General features: G+C 53.2%; 1 protein-coding gene across 8 annotated transcripts in view; it reads left to right on the forward strand.

The window, feature by feature from the left end:
* The window catches only part of SGSM2 (small G protein signaling modulator 2), a 46,306-nt gene that overhangs the window by 20,015 nt on the left and 7,703 nt on the right, over window positions 1-18,588 (forward strand). For 7 of the 8 annotated variants that reach the window (XM_047757261.1, XM_047757262.1, XM_047757260.1 and 4 more), the window contains exons 3-14: window positions 8,567-8,729; window positions 9,262-9,423; window positions 9,688-9,755; window positions 9,854-9,999; window positions 10,308-10,442; window positions 10,953-11,077; window positions 11,484-11,551; window positions 11,678-11,838; window positions 12,001-12,127; window positions 13,679-13,813; window positions 17,386-17,539; window positions 18,516-18,580. In XM_047757261.1, coding sequence (XP_047613217.1) covers window positions 8,567-8,729; window positions 9,262-9,423; window positions 9,688-9,755; window positions 9,854-9,999; window positions 10,308-10,442; window positions 10,953-11,077; window positions 11,484-11,551; window positions 11,678-11,838; window positions 12,001-12,127; window positions 13,679-13,813; window positions 17,386-17,539; window positions 18,516-18,580 — 1,509 coding nt within the window. The remainder of the gene's footprint in view (window positions 1-8,566; window positions 8,730-9,261; window positions 9,424-9,687; window positions 9,756-9,853; window positions 10,000-10,307; window positions 10,443-10,952; window positions 11,078-11,483; window positions 11,552-11,677; window positions 11,839-12,000; window positions 12,128-13,678; window positions 13,814-17,385; window positions 17,540-18,515; window positions 18,581-18,588) is intronic. The other variant, XM_047757263.1, reaches the window with a different exon arrangement.

Genomic DNA, 18,588 nt, shown 5'->3' on the forward strand with positions numbered 1-18,588 from the left:
AGGTTTATTTTATATGGTACTTGTGCTTCCCTGGATTTGACTGAGTGGTTCCTTTCCCATGCTAGGGAAATTTTTAGCTATTATCTCTTCGAATATTTTTTCTGTCTGTTTCTCTCTCTCCTCCTCCTGGATGTTGGTGCGTTTAACATTGTCCCAGAGTTCTGTTAGACTGTCTTCATTTCTTTTCAATCTTTTCTCTTTTCGGTTCCGTATCAGTGATTTTCACTAGTCTGTCCTCTACCTTGCTTATTCGTTCTTCTGCCTCCTGTGTTCTGCTGTTGGCCGCTTCTGATGATTTTCTTTTTTTTTTTCTAGTTTGTCTTTGGTCTTTTTAGGGCCGCACCCATGGCATATGGAGGTTCCCAGGATAGGGGTCGAATTGGAGCTACAGCTGCTGGCCTACACCACAGCTCACAGCAATGCTGGATCCTTAACCCACTGAGCAAGGCCAGGTATCGAACCTGCAACCTCATGGTTCCTAGTTGATTTCATTTTCCACTGCACTATGACGGGAACTCCCTAATGATTTTTTTATTTCAGTTACTGTATTTTGCATCTCTGCTTGCTTAAGTTTTAAATCTTGTATTTCTTTGCTCAGTGTTTGCTGTACATTATCAATCTTTGCCTCCAATTTATTTCCAGTGAAGATTATTTGCATAATCTTCAGCATCATCAGTCTAAAGTCTATTTCCTGGAGGCTTATAATTCTCCAGATCACTTAGCTGTTTTTCTGTTTTTTGTTTTTTTTCTGCTTTCTTATCTGAGTTATAGTTCTCTGCCTTTTCATTTTTATAGATTTTTGGTGTGGTCTCCTTTTTGCAGACAATGGAGTTGTAGCCTCTGTTATTTCTGATGTCTGCCCCCCTTGTGGCTGAAGTTGGTACAGGAGCTTGCTGTAGGCTTCCTGAGGGGAGGGACTGGTGCCTGCCCACTGGTAGGTGGGACTGATGTACCACATCTTCTTAATCCATTCTTCTGTCAGTGGACAGTTAGGTTGTTTCCATGTCTTCATTATTGTGAATGGTGCTGCAATGAACATAGGGGTGCATGCATTTTTTTGAATGAGTTTTGCAGATATATGCCCAGGAATGGGATTGGTAGTGTTTTGGTTTTTGGTGTTTTTTTTCTTTTTTTTTTGTTTTTGTTTTTTGCTTTTTATGGTCGACCTGTGGCATATGGAAGTTCCCAGGCTAGGGATCAAATTGGAGCTGCAGCTGCTGGCCTACACCACAGTAACACAGGATCTGAGCCACATCTGCAACCCACACCATAGCTCATGGCAATGTGGGATCCCTAACCCACTGAGTGAGGCCAGGGATGGATTGTGCATCTTTACAGATACTAATTGGGTTCATTAGCACTGAGCCACAGCGGGAATTCCTGGATCATATAGTGGTTCTATATCCAGTTTTCTGAGGAACCTCCATACTGTTTTCTGTAGTGGTTGTACCAATTTATTTTCCCACCTACAGTGAAGAAGAGCTCCCTTTTCTCCACACCCTCTCCAGCTTTTGTTATTTGTAGTCTTATTAATAATGGCCATTCTCACTGGTGTGAGATGGTATCTCATTGTAGTTTTGATTTGCATTTCTCTAACAATTAGTGATACTGAGCATTTTTTCACATGCCTGTTGGTTGTCCATATGTCTTCATGGTTTTTTTTTAATTGGAGAAATTTATATGTTTATATGAAAGTGGATGGTATCTAATAGGGAGAATTAAAGATACAGGAAAGAGAAAGGTTGTTTGCTGGAGTGATATCCTTGAGGTGAAAAGGGCTGGAATCCGGCACACAGGTCGAAGGGGTGGCCTTAGAGGGGAGCACAGCCAAACTGTTGGTAGGTACCAGAGGGAGGGCGGGGATGGGCACAGAGTGCAGGGAAGAAGGGCACTAATGCTCTTGGATCACCTTCCGTGTTCTGGATGCTGGGAGGAACCTTGTGCACCTCTGTACATGCTGTTGCTTTCAGTCCCTGAACATCCATCAACGCAGGACCTGTTCCTTCCTTCCTCACAACTGAAGCTGAGAGAAACTTAGTGGTTTGCACAAAGTCAAATAGCTAGTAAGGAACTAGGGTTTGAACCCACTTTCTGGCTCAAGGATGGGTCCACTTTTTGAGCAGTGGAGCCTGGAGGTAGAGGCCATTGGGTCCCTTGCTGAGCTGGGCAAGACTGGGCAAGGCTGCAAACTCTGCCCTGCATCCCTGGTGGGGCAGGAAAGATGGATCTGTGTGGTATGAATTTCATTTCCCTCACCTGCTTGGTTCAGGAATTTCAGGGCAGTGCTTTCTCCTCGCAATGAAAATCTGCCTGGGAGAGTTGCTTTCTTGTTTTAGGGCTTTGAAAAAGGCTGAATGTTGTCTCTCTGCTTCCCCTACAATGCTGAAATAAACAGTAAAAGCATCATCAGAGCAGGCTGAGGGAAGATGTACCCTAGTTACCATAGAAATGCTCCTTCTGCATGGAGGCAGCCATTATGTATCCCTGGGGAGAAATAGTGGGCCAGGGAAGTGGGGAGGAGAGGGAATGATGCCTGGCCACGCCTCTTTCACTACAGGTGAAACATTGACTTCCTCCATTGGCAGTTAGAGGAAGTTCCATTCTAAAAAGAGGCTGTCCATCCTACCCATTCCTTTATCTCCAGGGAGGCTGCTCCTCTCCTGGAAATCTTCATTCCACCATCCAAGCCATTTAAAAATTCTGCTCTGGAGTTCCCGTCGTGGCGCAGTGGTTAACGAATCCGACTAGGAACCATGAGGTTGCGGGTTCAGTCCCTGCCCTTGCTCAGTGGGTTAACGATCTGGCGTTGCCGTGAGCTGTGGTGTAGGTTGCAGACGTGGCTCGGATCCTGCATTGCTGTGGCTCTGGCGTAGGCCGGCGGCTACAGCTCCGATTTGACCCCTAGCCTGGGAACCTCCATATGCCATGGGAGTGGCCCTAGAAATGACAAAAAGACAAAAAAAAAAATTCTGCTCTGGGAGTTCCCACTGTGCTGAAATGGGTTAAGAATCCAACTGAGTGGCTTAGCTCACTGCAGAGGCATGGGTTTGATTCCCAGCCTGGAGCAGTGGGTTAAAGGATCTGGCATTGCCACAGCTGCGGTGGGAGGTCATAGCTGTAGCTTGGATTTGGTCCCTGTGGTAGGTATTCCATTAAAAAGAAAAAAAGAAAAGAAAAAAATTCTGCTCTGAGGAGTGTCCCCCCAAAACTCCAGGACCAAACCAGCCACCTGTGGCTAACTGCTTCACCTAGCACTTTCCTCACTTGGAAACTGAACTCCCCTGTTGCACAGATGGCAGCTGGCAGAGGTGGGGAGCAGGGAACGCTTGTCATACCTGCCTCTCCTATTATCCACCCCTCTTGGCTCAGAGCCTCGGCCCCAGCCTTCAGGTCAGGCTGTGCTAACTCTGTATGCTGTGTCCCTCTATCTTAGCCAATTGACCTAATTCTCTGAAGGCCATTCAGTGGGTCCCCCCTTGACCAGGCTGGGCTTGTCTAGGCCTCTTGGCTGCTTAGCACAGTTTAAACATGGATATGCATCTGAGGGTGGAGTTGTTTCTGAGGCTCCCTCAGCTGATTGTGGATCCTTCTCAACCACTGATGTGTTTCCTGAGCAACCATAGCTTTAGTCCATTCACCTAAGCTTGTCCTAGCATGCTGAATCATTTCTCTGGTTCCCATGGCTACCCTGAGCTGAGCTCAGATGCTCCTGTGGGGGTGGGGAACCAAGCTGATCTTCAGACCTTATTTACTGATGGAGCCAGTGAAGGGGTGGGTACGCATGGATAGACCCAGTCTTTCTAGGTTCTTGAGTTTCAAGTCACCTCCAGGTTGGAGAGAATCTCTGGCACCCTCTCATGATGGAATTTGGTATCTGGGTTGGATGGTCACCTACTTCATTATTATAATTATTATTTTGAAATGGTAATATATTAACGTAGCTCAAAAATCGAAACTATACAAAAGGTACACTCCTTTCCCTGCCCCCCATTCACCCACTTACCCTCCACCTGTCAGTTCCTACACTGGTTACCATTACCACGTTTGCTTCTCTGCACGCCTCCAGATTTTTTTATCCTACTTTAAAAAGAAATTATATTCTTTATTTACCCTGCCCTTTTTGTAATGAAAAAGGTATCATGCAGACACATACTGGTGTGTCTTTTACTTTTGGAGACTTTTCTATTCTGACTTCCTAGAGCTCACTCTCATTCTTTTTCGGAGTGGCATAATATTATACGGTATGAATATACCATGTTTACTTAATCTGTCCCCCTATTGATGGCCAACAAGATAGTTTCCCATCTTTTGCCGTTATAACTAAGCTTGCAGTTATATCTGTAGACTCGATTCTTAGACGTTCCTAGGTCAGAGGTTATTTGCAATGTTGATAGATAGTGCCACATTGCCACCAGAGGGGGTCTTACCAATCAGCCCACCCTCCAGCAAGGTCAGAGAACATTTAGTAACTTCCCAAGTCCCTTCTGTCTCTGCCTACTGATGTTTCTTTTCCCCTGTTCTACACTGGACTCCTTGGAATGTTAAATCAATAGGTAAGGAGTTTGTGGGAGGAACCCTATAGGATTCCATGAGCACTTGTGGTCTTCAGTCCATTTAGCATTTGTCAAGACCCATATCTTATTAGACTTTAGGGTTATGTCAGAGACTGGCGAGGAGAGTCCCAGGTCATTCCAGGCTATAGTTCCCAGCTTTTCCCCAGGAAGATGGTGCCAGACCTTGTCGGGGAAGGGAGATGCCCACAGCAAGGTGCTAGATTTAAAATTAGTTCCACTCCTGCCCACTCAGAGTTGCAGTTCCCTGCACCTTGCTGTCAGTGGGATAGAACAACAGAGTTGAGAGGGTGCCCTGGGCGTGGCTCCAGAGCCCCCAAAAGACCAAAGTGAGGAGTGAGAGGATCGGGCTCTGCTCATGGCTGTTTCTGTTTCAGTTCATTCGCCCAAACATTTACACCCCAGCCAGTGACCATAGTATTGACTTGTATCAATTAATAGGTGGTTTTTCTTATATGAAATGAGCCAGATGCCATCAGGGCTGTCTCTCCTCTCTCCCAGGGAATGCAGAGCAGCTTTGAGCAGTGCTGGGACCCACTGGAACAGGGTCTCCTGACCCTGTCCATATCATGGCTGAGGGACCAGGGCCCTGAGTGCTGAGTTAGGAGGGAGATGGGTTTGGCTGACTTGGTTCTTTGGCTGTGATGGGCGTCTCCTGCCAGGGCCCTCCACCCTGGCAGTGGGGTGTTAGTGGCGGTCTGGACTTCAGTCTGGAGAAGAGAAGAGTCACTGGCCTCTGTGTGGCCTTCTCCCTAGGGAAGGGTGCTTGATGGTCTGTGAGAGTCCCTGGGGAGCTGGGCATTATTTATTGCTGATGGCTGTGCAACTGCAGGTCTGAGTGTGGTGTTTACACTCAGAACTGAAGTAGGGAGAATGGGGAGGGGCCAGGGGGATCTTTATAGTTGTATCTCTTGAGTGTTGATCAGTGTAATTGTTTGCTTCTGCCCCACCAAAAAGTTTTACAGCATGGTTTTAAAATATTCTGGGGTCAGATACCTCTTTTAGAAACTGAAAGCCAAGGATCCTTTTTATCCAGAAGAAAAAAAAGCACTCACCTAAGCATATGGGAGCAAACTGAGTCTGTGTGTGATTTTTTTTTTTTTTGGGTTGGGGGGGGCTCTGGAAGGTCCAGAAGCCCATCCACAAACCCTCTTAGGGTAGTAGTTCTCAATTATTATTTTTGGCTGTGTCTGCCTCATGTCTGCGGCTTGTGTTTCTGGGCCAGGCTCAAACCCGAGCCACAGCCATGACAATGCCAAATCCTTAACCCACTGCACCATTAGAGAACTCCAGTTCTCAATTATTAGTAGTGTTATTATTATATTATTTTCTTGCCTACACTCTGCACACAGTAACATTTTTCATTCCACGAGCTCATTCTCTGTGGGGCCAGCCCTGTGGGAATGGGGAAGGACTAGAGTAGTTTGAGCAGCAACTGGCCGAGGAGCCTGTAGAACTGGGTTAAGAATCCCTGGCATACAGGGTCATTTACTCTGCTTAGAAAGCAGAGAGTTGAGAGGGATTTATTCCTCCCTAGACATTGCCTGGCACCTTGCCTGGTTTTCAGAGAAGGAATTTAGGGACCATGGAGTGACCGGAGGTTCCAGGCGTGCTGGGGTTTTTGTCCATCTTCCGTACTTACAGTAATTGCTGCAGAGTGCCTCTGCTCACCCCAGAGAACCCCAGTGCCTGTGCTCAGAGGCTGCCTGGCGGGGAGGGTGAGGCCAAGCTGCTGCCTGCCATCCCCGCATCCCCAGGCTCCCCAGCCTGGCTGCGCATGCAGTCACCTAGGGAAAGTAGGAAGGCTAATGACTCATTATCCCAGCAATTAGTCACATCACCGAGGCACATGATTCCATGCAGGATTGGTGCCACCTGCTGCCACTCTGGCCCTGTTCAGTGCTGCTTTCTCCTGCTCTGATGGGGAGGGCCACCCCAGGAAATGATCACCACTTTCCTCCAGGTGTGGACCTGTAGCTGCAGCAGCCCCAAGACAAAGAGACAAAAGGGTCACTCGCCTGTACACCCCAGGGACACACAGGATCTCCAGGGCCAAGGGACACCCATGGAGGGGAGTATGTGGACACTTAAGCAAAGATTCCCCCACACTCCCTGTACACCTGATCCCTGCGGATATACCTGTCAGTGTACACTTGTGCTCACAGGTGCATGAACACACCATGAAGGAAAGGCTGTGCCTTGTGAAATAAAGTCCTTTGAGGACTGAACAGTCCTTCCTTGTTCCCTGCTTCCCTTCCTCTGGCATGCTGTCACCGAGCTGGCCTCCACGTTGGCCCCAGGGACTCTCCTAACTCTTGATGAAGTGCAAGAGAGAGCCAAACAAAGCTCTTTTATAGGACAGCAGTGATTGTCTGTCTGTAACAATGAAGGCAGAAATCAGGTGAGAGCCTCTGTTTTCGGTGATTATTTCCTAACTCTAGGTTTCATATTCTTTATTTTTTAATTTTTTTTTAGGGCCACACCCATGGCATATGGAGGTTCCCAGGCTAGGGGTGGAATTGGAGCTATGGCTGCTGGCCTACACGACAGCCACAGCAACGCCAGATCTGAGCCACATCTGTGACCTACACCACAGCTCATGGCAATGCCGGATCCTTAACCCACTGAGCAAGGCCAGGAATCAAACCTGCATCCTCATGGTTCCTAGTCGGATTCGTTTCCGCCGCGCCACACTGGGAACTCCCAAGGTTTCATATTCTAACAACACTAGTCACGGTAAACATGATCTGGCCTCAGTTCCCCTGTTTCTATAAGAATGACACCTCCACCCACCTCTGGGGCAATCCATGATCCTCTCTTCACAAAGAGCTGAGGAGACATGGATTAAGTGCTTCCTGCATGAGGATTTTATGTACTTCATCTCATGTAACATTTCACACCAATCCTGAGGAGCCTTCCCTATTTCACAAATGATAAGACTGAGGCTCAGGACATCAAGCCACTTACCCACATTTCCTAGAAGTAGCAAGTGGCACCACACCTTAGACCTTGTTCTGACCCCTGGCTTCCAGCACAATCCCTGTAAAAAGAGTGGTTGTGAAGTGAGAGGAGACCCCTGGGCCCCCACCCCCAACACACCTAGAGGAGGTGAAAGGAGATGGGCCAGTGTTTGGGGCCCTGGGTCCTAGTCCCAGCTCTGCCACTATGTAACTGCAAATCAGATGCCTTTCTGGGCCTTTCCTTACTTACCTGTAAAACAGTAGCTTGGCCTCCATAATTCCCAAACCCCTCCTTCCCCCACACATACACACTAGTGTTTTTGGAGCCTGTGTGCTCAGGGCAGCTCCCCACTCTCCCTAACCAGGCCCTCCCTTCCTGAAGTGTCTGTGGCAGGCAGGATCCAGGCCGAGAGAGGATGCCTAGCCCCTAAAAACATGAATGAATGAAGGGAAGCCCTCTCTGCATGGGAAATAGAAATCTCTCACTCTCAGCTGCAGAGCTCATCAATAATTCAGGGCCACTGTCAGGTCTGATCTCTGCAGTGGCTTCATCAATATTTCAGCTCCTTCTCCAGAGCCTTGTTCCTTAGCAACCACATCATCCATGCTCTCCAGGAGGGTTGCCGGGCAGTATGCTCCCTGCGTCTTCTGTCCTTTAGGTGCTGTGCATGCTTGCCCTCATGGGTGGGGGTCAAGGTGCCCACGCCAACTGGTACTGGCAGCTTTGGCCTTCAGAGCCCCAGGCAGTGCTGTATACAGGAGACATGTACATAGCAGGCAAGGGGGAGGAGACAAGGATGGTGTGGCCTGTTAGAGCCTCACAGGTCCACTCTGGGCAGGAGCAGGGGGACAGGGAGGAGCATTTTGGAAGGAGGTTAGGGTATATCGTCCTGGCTGGCCTAAGCCTGAACCCCACCACCCAGTCCTAGCACGGGCTTGCCCTTGCCTCTCTGCTCTCCATAGGTTTGAGGAGGGAGTGTTTCTCACTGCCCTCCTCTTGCCCAGGTTCAGTTACTGGTTCCCTTTGTTGCCCAGGTGCGGTGGAGGCTTGCCTCCTACATCAGCTGAGGCGCCGTGCCGCCGGCTTCCTGCGCAGTGACAAGATGGCAGCCCTGTTCACCAAGGTGGGGAAGACGTGCCCAGTGGCTGGGGAGATTTGCCGCAAGGTGCAAGAACTGCAGCAGCAGGTAGAGGGCAGGTAAGTCCTGGGCCAGCCTCCCCCACGCCTTCCTTCTCTTTCCATTTACTGTTTCTTGCAGAGCCCCTTAGGTAAGGGACCAGCCTGAGGGTGGGGGTTGACCCTTCCAGGCATAATGCCCTGGTCTCCCCACCTCCAATCCCCCACCCAATATCAGTCCTCTGGGTTCTCTCTTTTTTTTTTTTTTTTTGCTTTTTAGGGCCACACTCATGGCATATGAAAGTTCCCAGGCTAGGGATCGAATCAGAGCTGCAGGTGCAGCTGCCAGCTGACGCCACAGCTATAGCAACTTGGGATCTGAGCCTGCATCTACAACACCACAGCTCATGGCAATGCCAGATCCCCAACCCAATGAGTGAGGCCAGGGGTCAAACCCACATCCTCATGGATACTAGTCAGATTCTTTTCTGCTTTGCCACAATAGGAACTCCCTGGGTTCTCCTCTTATGGCACCAAACTCTGCTCCTCATGCCACCAATCTGGGGCTTGACCCCCGAAGCCCTCATACTCCTGGCCCACACTCTCTTTGCAGGAAACCCTTGGCAGGCAACCAGGAGGCCCTGAGGAGACAGGGCTCTGCCAGTGGGAAGGCCCCAGCCCTCAGCTTGCAGGCCTTGAAACACATTTGGGTACGCACAGCGCTCATCGAGAAGGTGCTGGACAGGGTCGTGCAGTACTTGGTGGAGAACTGCAGGTGACTGCCCCTCCTTGGACCCACCCCTCCAGTGCCTTACCGCCCACTCTATTGTATAGTGGCATGTGCTGTCCCCCCCATAGCGCCTCAAAAGCATTAACCACATCAGACACCCCACAGAGCTCAGTCTTTGTGGACTCATTTCTTCTTGGTGGCCGACATGAACTTGGTCCCTGTGAGGGATGTATTTCCTTGGTGAGCTCGATGGCCCTGGAAAGAGTCCCGGAGCCCTGGCAGTCACCCTGTCTCTCTCTCCCCTGGCAGCAAGTACTACGAGAAGGAGGCATTACTGGCAGACCCTGTGTTTGGCCCCATCTTAGCCTCTCTTCTAGGTGAGCCTGGGAGCAGAGAGGCCTATGCGGGGCAAGTGGGGACTCTGGGGCAGGTGCCAAGGAGGCAATCCCCGAGCTGGCTGTTCCTGTCTCCACAGTGGGACCCTGTGCCTTGGAGTATACCAAGCTCAAAACTGCTGATCACTACTGGACTGACCCCTCTGCTGATGAGCTGGTCCAGAGGCACCGTATCCGGGGTCCCCCAAATCGCCAGGACTCCCCTGTGAAGCGCCCAGCCCTGGGAGTAGGTATCCCTCTTTCCACCCCTATGCTCATCCAGGACATGCCCCTGGGCCTGTGGGGAAGGGCAGCTGGCCTCTGTGCTCCTGGCAGACAGAGACTGGATCCTGGAGATCCCCAGGGTAGTGGCCACCACAGGAGACTGGCACTTCCACCAATGCCAAGAGCACAACGATTGTCCATGGCTGAGAGCAAACGGGGCAGGAGGGACCCCTGAGGCCAGCTAGAGAGGGTCTGCATGGAGGCCTAGGGTTCTCAGCCCCCACAGCTGACTTCCCAGGGCTGGGGCCTGAGCGATGACTTTGTGCACAGATCCGGAAGCGGCACTCAAGTGGCAGCGCATCGGAGGACAGGCTAGCTGCCTGTGCCCGTGAGTACGTGGAGTCCCTGCACCAGAACTCGAGGACACGGCTGCTCTACGGCAAGAACAATGTGCTCGTGCAGCCGGTAAGAGGGCCTAATGCCCACCCCTCTCCCTCTTCCAAAGGCGCCAGGACCTCCAGCCACATTCATCCTTTTCCTCAGGGCCTTGACCAGAGAGGAGGAGGAGAAGGGCCCCGCCCCCACGTCACTGTTTCATACACCTCATGCCCAGCCTTGAGCTGCCAGGAGCCAAGAGCAGCATCTGCTCTGGCCAACTGAGAACCAGGCAGTCTGGGGGAAGGAGTGGCAGCCAGCAGACAGGGTGAATGCCCAGCTTGGGTGTGGTTGGCCAGACACACCTGGCACCCAGGAGGCTGACAGGATGGCTCCAGTGGTTCCAGGCCAGCCAAGGAGAGGAAATGCCCACATCTGCATGTGGCATGTGCTGCCCTCTACTTCTTTCCTGCCCGCAGACCCAGCAATTGCCCTGGCCTGGCCTCCTTTGCACCCGCCTGGAGCTCCTTTTCTATAGGCCATGCCCTGGATCCTTTCAGGCCCTCATTTCTCATCTTCTGGTGTGTTTCCTCCCTGTAGAAGGAAGACATGGAGGCTGTCCCTGGCTACCTCTCCCTGCACCAGTCTGCAGAGAGCCTAACTCTGAAGTGGACCCCCAACCAGCTCATGAACGGGACTCTGGGGGACTCTGAGCTGGAAAAGAGGTAGCGGCTTCGGGACTCCCTTTCAGGAGCTGGGGAAGGGAGTGGGGGCTTGTTCCTGGGCGGGGGAGTGGAAAGACCAGGGGTCTGCTCCAGGAGGCAGGCCTCACTCCTTTTCTGATGCCAAGAACTGCAAGGAGAGGCTGCCTGGAGAGGTCCCCAAGCTCCCCAAGACCAAGTCAGGCCTGAGCCTGGAGAGGTTTACCTGAGCCAAGCTCTAGGCAGCTGAGACTGCAGGCTCTGTGCCATGGGGACCACAAGGGGCCTAGAGTGACATGGCTGGTCAAGGTCACTTCTCAGCGACGGTCATCCTATCTTCAGGGTAGTCTCACGGTGTCAGGGATGGGATATGAGCAAGGCAGGATGGCAGGTCTTGGGACACAGTGACATTGAACTGGTTCCCTTGCAGCGTTTACTGGGACTACGCCCTGGTTGTGCCCTTCAGTCAGATCGTCTGCATCCACTGCCACCAGCAAAGTGAGCCTCCCTTGTCCTGGGCACAGGGATGAGGGGGAAGAGGCTGCACTGGGCACGGACTTTCTGTCCTCCTCTCGCCGTCCTCACTCTCCTATCCAGCCTCACTGGCCCACGTTCATCCCCCAGAGAGCGGTGGCACACTCGTGCTGGTGAGCCAGGATGGCATCCAGAGGCCGCCGCTGCACTTCCCTCAGGGGGGCCACCTGCTGTCCTTTTTGTCCTGCCTGGAAAATGGGCTTCTGCCTCGAGGACAGCTGGAGCCCCCACTCTGGACCCAGCAGGGGAAGGTACCTTAGGGCTTGGGAGGCTCTGGTTGAAGGGGTGACCGAGGTGGGTTCTCCACCCGCCTCTTGTCCTTTCCCCACTTGGAGTTCTTAGGAGCACCTTGGGGGTACCCTGGATCGGACCCTGCCCTGGACAAGGCTGACCACCCACCCCTCCCTCCACAGGGGAAGGTGTTCCCCAAGCTACGGAAACGCAGCAGCATGCGGTCCATGGACGGGGAGGAGATGGGCACGGGGCGGGCCACTGACTACGTGTTTCGGATCATTTACCCTGGTCACCGACACGAGCACAGTGAGTGTCCCAAACTTCATATGTGGAAGAGAGAAAGGCTCAGGAGGTGGGGCGGGGGGTGCTGTGTCAGCCGGTGGGCGTGGGGGTGGGGGTGGTAGGCAGGGTCCATTACCCAGGCCTGGTTAACATGAGCGGTTCATTACTCAGCCTCTCACCGGACCTCTCCCCCCACAAGTCCCTCTGAGAAGTGGCCTGTTGTCCACCAAACTCTCCTCCCCTCTCCTTGTGATCCCAGACTCTTGGTTCGGCCGATCCAGTTGTCTCTATACAATATTCTCTTGACCATCCTTTCATGCCCTGCTGCTAGGGAAAAAATGTGGCCATAGAAGTAGAAGGCAGAAAACTCCGTGTTTCTCTTCAGCCTGCCACTTAACATCCACAGAGCAGCCGGGTGCGGGACCAGTGCTTCTTCATAGGTGGTGTCAATTGTTCACAGGCTCTGCCAGCGTCAGAATCCTCCCCCAGCCAGCTACCCATGAAGGGAGCATCAGTGAGAGTGGGAGGGGACCTCTGGAGAGGGTGAAATTTGGAGCTGCGGGAGGATTCTGGGGGCTGGGGGTTGAAAGGTGGTTTGGCCCTTGTAGGTCCTGCCCACCAACCCCTCTGGGCCCAGGGGGGCTGTCCATAGGCGTCTACAAACACCCAAGCTCCCTTTCTGGTCAGAGCACTTGCTGCTGCGCTAGGTTTCTCCAGGCCAGACTTGTTGATCTTGGGGATAAGTTCAGAGAATTTGTCAGCCCAGAGCATTGCCAGCCAGACTCCACCTGCTCCTGAAATTTGCTAACTTGTGCCAATAAGTTGTTGACAAGTTGTCTCTGTATCAGTGGACAGTTGCTTAGACTGAAAACACACGGCCGTGGCACAAATTCCTGAGAGGCTTGGATGGCACGAGATGTTGCCCCCTGCCACCCCCACCTCCACTCCCAAGTGTGTCTGATGAGGAGATGCAGCTTTGGCCAGAATGTGTTTGCAGACCTGGCACTTAATCTCAGGCTCTTGCTCGGTTCAGATTATACAGCTTTCCACTTGTCCTCTTCAAGCTTTGGCATTTCCCAGTTCTTGTCATTTCACTTCAAGGAGCCGAAACCCAGTGGGACAACTCAGGCTCCTTGAGGGCAGCTCCGGGAAGCCCTTGGAAGGTTGGACCTAAAGTCTGAAAAGGGGGGTTGGGGGTAACCTTCAGATGTGGTTCAGCATGGTCATGACACGGGCCGAAGAATGATTGGGACCCATCTGCCAGCAGTCACGCCCTGCCTCGGCCAGGGCTGGGGAGTCCCTGTCTTTCACTACCCTGGTCCCCCATCAGTTCTCTCTCTTCTGTTCTTCCTATGGAGGGCATCCTCCAGAAAGTGGAGCTCTGTAGCTGCTGCCGTGCCCTCACTTTCTCCCATACTTTCCCCAATAACTCATCAAAAGACTCTCAGGCGCCCCCTTCCCAGCTTCCATGCCCTGCAGGCTCAAGGTGACCCAGACTCCGTTCTCCTCCCTGTCGCCTCCTGCCTGGGACTGGGGTCCTCATGCCTCTGCGTCTCTGCTGTTCTTTTTGAGCAGTCACTATTAACTACCACCACCTAGCGGCCAGCCGCGCGGCCTCGGTGGACGATGATGAGGAAGAGGAGGATAAACTACACGCGATGCTCTCAATGATCTGCTCGCGGAACCTCACAGCTCCCAATCCGATGAAAGGTTTTTATCCCTCCCCTCCCCGACCCACCCCATCCTCCCGCCCCAACCCCCCTGGGCCCACCTGCCACCCACCGCAGGGGCTCAAATGGCAGTGTTGGCATTATGGGACTTGCACCCAGGAGGCAGGTCAGGGCGGGTGGAAGGAGGTGCTAGCCAGAGGGGATAGTACAAAATGCAGGTGGCTCTGGTCTCCGGACTGAATGTGTGAGGAGAGGGAAGAGGTTCACTGGTAGGAAGGTCGATGATTTTGTTCCCTCCTGGAGGAATGGCTTCTGAGCACTGTTCCTACTCCAGGGGGTTATGCTAGCAACCTGAAGACAGTGTCTTTCTTTCCATCCTGCTAACTGGAAGATGGGCTCTGTGCCTCTGACTCCTGGTATAATGGAAATAGGACAGGAGTGTCCGGCCCCTCTGGGGCAGGGGTAGGGGCTGGACAGCTCATGTGGACAGGAGTCACCTGTGGGTCAGGTGAGGGGTTGGGGCCACCATGGAAAGAGACCCAGGGCTCACTTGACCCAGCAGGCACTGCCTGGCACATCAGTATGAAATCTAGAGATGTCTGTGCCAGGGATACAAGACAGGAGTATTCTACCCTCATAGACCTGAGTCCATGATTTCAAAGGCCCCCTCGTCGGAAATGACAGGACAGTGCCCACAGCGTCTCTCTTTACCACCCCTCATTGTAATGCAGAGCTAGATGGTGGTGAGGGATGGGCCAGGAAGGGGACCAGCGAGGGCTTGGCCGAGATGCTCAGGGAAGAGTGGTTCTGAAGGGCTGAGGCCACCTCTCTTGGAGTTTAGGGGGAGCTCCCCATCTCCACCATTCCCATGCCAAGTTTAACTTTTCTCCCCTTTCCCTGCCCCTCCCAGGGTGTCTAGGAACATGTGATGCCCTCCTTAAGTGTCCACAGAATTCTACTGAAGAGCCCAGCTCCTTAACTCAGCCATCGAAGTTCACAGGCTAGAACACACCTAGCACATCCTTGGCACAACCTGCTAGCTGCCACCCTACCCACCACGTGCCTGCCCTTCCTCCCAGCCCTTCCAGTGGTACCTGCAGGCCAGCCAGTGAGAACGGGGGAGCCTCACTTCTCACATTTATTGCTTGTGGTTGGCCTGCCCCACCTGGTTCCTTGCAAACCTGGACTTGGGGCTGATGCTTGTTTCCAGTTTAGCTGACTTTGAACAGTGTGTGGAGGCCAAAGGGAGACCATCTCACCCCACAAATTATAGTCAGGCTGGAGCCTGAGGGAGGGGTCCCAGCAGACCTCTTATTTGGTAGACTCGGCAATAGGAAGCCATCCCCAGCTGCCCTTAGAGTGGGCAGGGGCAGAGAAGCCTATAGGTCCAGAGGCCTCAGGCTTGTCTGGGCATCTTCTTGGGAAACTCAAGGGTCAGACCAACCTAGTGTCCAGCCCCTAGGACCCCAACACTTGGGAAAGGGGAGGAAGTATGAGAGCAGAATCAGCAGGTGGTTGGGGAGATGGTGTGGGAGCCCCGCCTCCACTCCAGTCCATAATGACAACACTGTGGAGTCCGTTCTGCTAGCCGTTGCTTTCCAGGCCTGCAACATGCTTGACTTGTGCATGTGAATCAAGTGGCGGGTGTCCAGACCCTCCTTTCCTTCCCTTCCCCCTCCCTCCTTTTCCTGCTGCCTCCCCACAGAGCAGAGATGCTGTTCACTCTAATTCTGCTCCAGGCCAGGCACCTTTCACTCGGAGTCTTAGGGGCTGTGGGGTTCAACTACCCTGATTGTTTTGCTTCAAACTTTCCTCATGCTCAGAGGAGAGAGTCAAAGTCAAAGCTGGCCCAGCCGACCCCCCCACCCCAACCCCCGTCCAGCCTGCTGCCCCTCACCCAGTCATTCCAGAGCTCCAGCTGTCTGCACTGGGTTAATTCAGAGATGCAGTATTCAATGCTGGCTGGTTCAGCTCCTTCCTGGAGAATTAAGGTGAAGAGCATTGACCCAGGAGACTTGCCTTGGTTGGGACCTGCTTTCTGGGCATGAGCTCGTTTCCCTGGTTGCCCACCCCTTGCCCCTGGCACCGCCCCCGCCCCCCCCGTGCCCCGCCTGCTGCCTGCTGCCTACCTGGCTGGGCCCGCTCCCCTTACCCTGTGCTGCTCCCATGACCGGCCTCTCCTGCTTGCTGCAGGGGCCTGCACTGGGTGCCTGCCCCCTCCCACCTGCATTTGTCTCCTCCTTCTTCTTCCCAGAGTCTCAGGCATGGCTTGCAACCCCTCACTCCCAGAGCCGCAGCCCCTCCACACCAAGTATATTCCCTTAATTTGCCTCCTGGTGGAGCTGAAGGGCCAGATATCTTTATGAATCCCAGCCAGGGGTCTGGGAAGAGAGCCCCAGGGCCAAGACAGGGCAGCCCCTGAGGGGACTGGAGGGGGCTCAGCTCAGCCCTCCCCCCACCCCAAGGCATACCCAGAGCTGGAGTCTGGCTCCTACAAAAACCAAGCCTAGCTTTGCTCCATTCTCATAGCAGGCCAGGGCCCAGGCCAAAAAAAACTACTGCTTGAAAGAAAACTTTTTACACACTCACAGCTCTGTCTCTCCTTGTCTTCTTCACTCTGCTCTGCCCTCTCCCTCCTGGCGTCATCTCCTAGTGCTTTCACTTCCTGCTCTCACTCTGCTTCCTCTTTTGGCTCACTGAACCTGCCCGAGTCCCCCAGGAGCAGTGCCCTGCCCCGCATGGGCCCTTGAAGCTCTCTCTTGAGGGTCTTGAGTTCTCATTCAGACCAGCTGGGCCAGCTGAGGAGGCTCCATCTGTTGTGGTGTAAACATGTCCAAGGAGCTGTCTTCTGAGGCTGCACCTGGCACATTCTTCTGGGTGGTGGAACTCTGTGCCCAGCTACCACCCTCATCCCCACGGTGGCCTGGCAGCCCTGACAACTGCCCTTCTTGCCAGCTCTCCTATGTGTTTGCAGCACCCCACCATGCTGAGTGCAGTCAGGTTAGGTGAGGATGGACAACTCAAAGAGAACCCACGTGAGCTGGCAGCAGGAGCGCCTGGCCTGGGCAGGGAGTACTACTCCTTAGCCACTGGCCACCAGGTCCAGAACCCTCAGAGGGGCGAGGTCTGTGGACCAGGACTGGTGGCTCAGGGGTCCTTCAGAGGCTTTGATCAGTGGAGACTCCTGGCATGGGAAGGTCTAGAGTTTGCCCAGGAGGACCAGGCTGAATCCTGGAAGGCCACGCCAACTGGCAGCATTTCAGAGAGCTCAGGGTTTTCTTGTTCCTTTTCCTTTTTCTCTTGCCTCTAGAAAAGCAGGAGTGTATAGTCCATTGCTTATAGGAAGATGGAGAGAACAGACATAATCATCCACGACTCAGCCAAAGTGTCTTAGGCTCAGAAAGACGAGGTGCAGGCCGGGAGGTGTCAGGCACTCTCTCTACCACTTTCATCTCTGGGCTCTGGACCTGGACCAGGCAGGCATCACCCCTTTGGTTTTCCACCAACGGGTGACTTCATGCTGCAGCTCTGGGCACAGAGGTGGGCATCCTGTAGGGTACTTGAGGGAGGAGACCTGCCAGGCCCTGACCGTGGGCTCCTTCCTGCCCTCAGATGCCGGTGACATGATCGAGATGCAGGGCTTTGGGCCCAGCCTGCCAGCCTGGCACCTGGAGCCCCTGTGCAACCAGGGCTCCTCCTGCCTTTCCTGTTCCACCAGCAGCTCTCCATACGCAACCCCCTGCCACTGCAGCTGTGTCCCCGACCGGTGAGTGGGCGTGTGTCCATCTGTCCTTTGGGGCCATGTCACTTTCTGACAGGGTGTCTCCAGTTGGACACATTTGGGTTTGAATTTCACTTTTGCTACCCATGTGACTTGGGCAAGTTGCTGAGTCTCCATGAGCCTTTACATTTCGAGCCTCAGTTTCCTCATCTGTAAAATGGGAATAATACTTCCTGCTTCGTAAGGTACTTGTGAGGACTAAATGAACCCAGGTGAGTGCCCAGAGCTCTGCTTGGTGCAGAGCAGGTGCTCAGTACCTGGAGCTCCCCTTCCCAAGGTGGACGTGGATCCTGCCATCAGGCTGACATCTGAGGACACTCAGCAGGTATCTGGGCATCTGCCACATGCCAGGAATGGTGTGTGAATGGCATTTGTGTGAGGGTCATGTGCTCATACAGTGCTTTTGCCAGCTGCTCTTTTTTCATTTTTATTTATTTTTTGCTTTTTAGGGCTGCACCTTGGCATATGGAGGATCCCATGCTAGGGGTCAAATCAGAGCTACAACTGCCAGCCTACGCCACAGCCACAGCAACGCCAGATCCTTAACCCACTGAATGAGGCCAAGGATTGAACCTGCAACCCCATGGTTACTAGTTGGATTTGTTTCCGTCACGCCACAACGGGAAATCCCCCAGCTGCTCTTCAACCTGTTACTCCTGATGATGCTCAGACGATTCTATTTTTACATGAGGAAACCAAGCAAGATTCACTAACATGAAATTAGCTGCCCAAGGTCCCCTTGGGTGGTTGGGGGTCAGGCTGGGCCCCCCCCCCGCCCCAGCAGCTCTACAGGGGGTGGCTGGTGGGGACATCAAGCTCCTGGGACCCAGCGCTTGATGTGCTGCTGGGCTGTAGGCTCCTGCACCACCCAGGTACCTCACCTGCACCCTGAGCCACAACGTCCTTCCCTCTCATCCTCCTCCCCCTGAGGAGCAGCCTCTGAGACAGGTTGATCCCACAGGTTGCCCCTCAGGCTGCTGTGTGAGAGCATGAAGAGGCAGATCGTGTCCCGGGCCTTCTATGGCTGTGAGTGT

The sequence above is a fragment of the Phacochoerus africanus genome, chromosome 14 (genome assembly GCF_016906955.1).
Source record: "Phacochoerus africanus isolate WHEZ1 chromosome 14, ROS_Pafr_v1, whole genome shotgun sequence".
Taxonomy (NCBI): domain Eukaryota; kingdom Metazoa; phylum Chordata; class Mammalia; order Artiodactyla; family Suidae; genus Phacochoerus; species Phacochoerus africanus.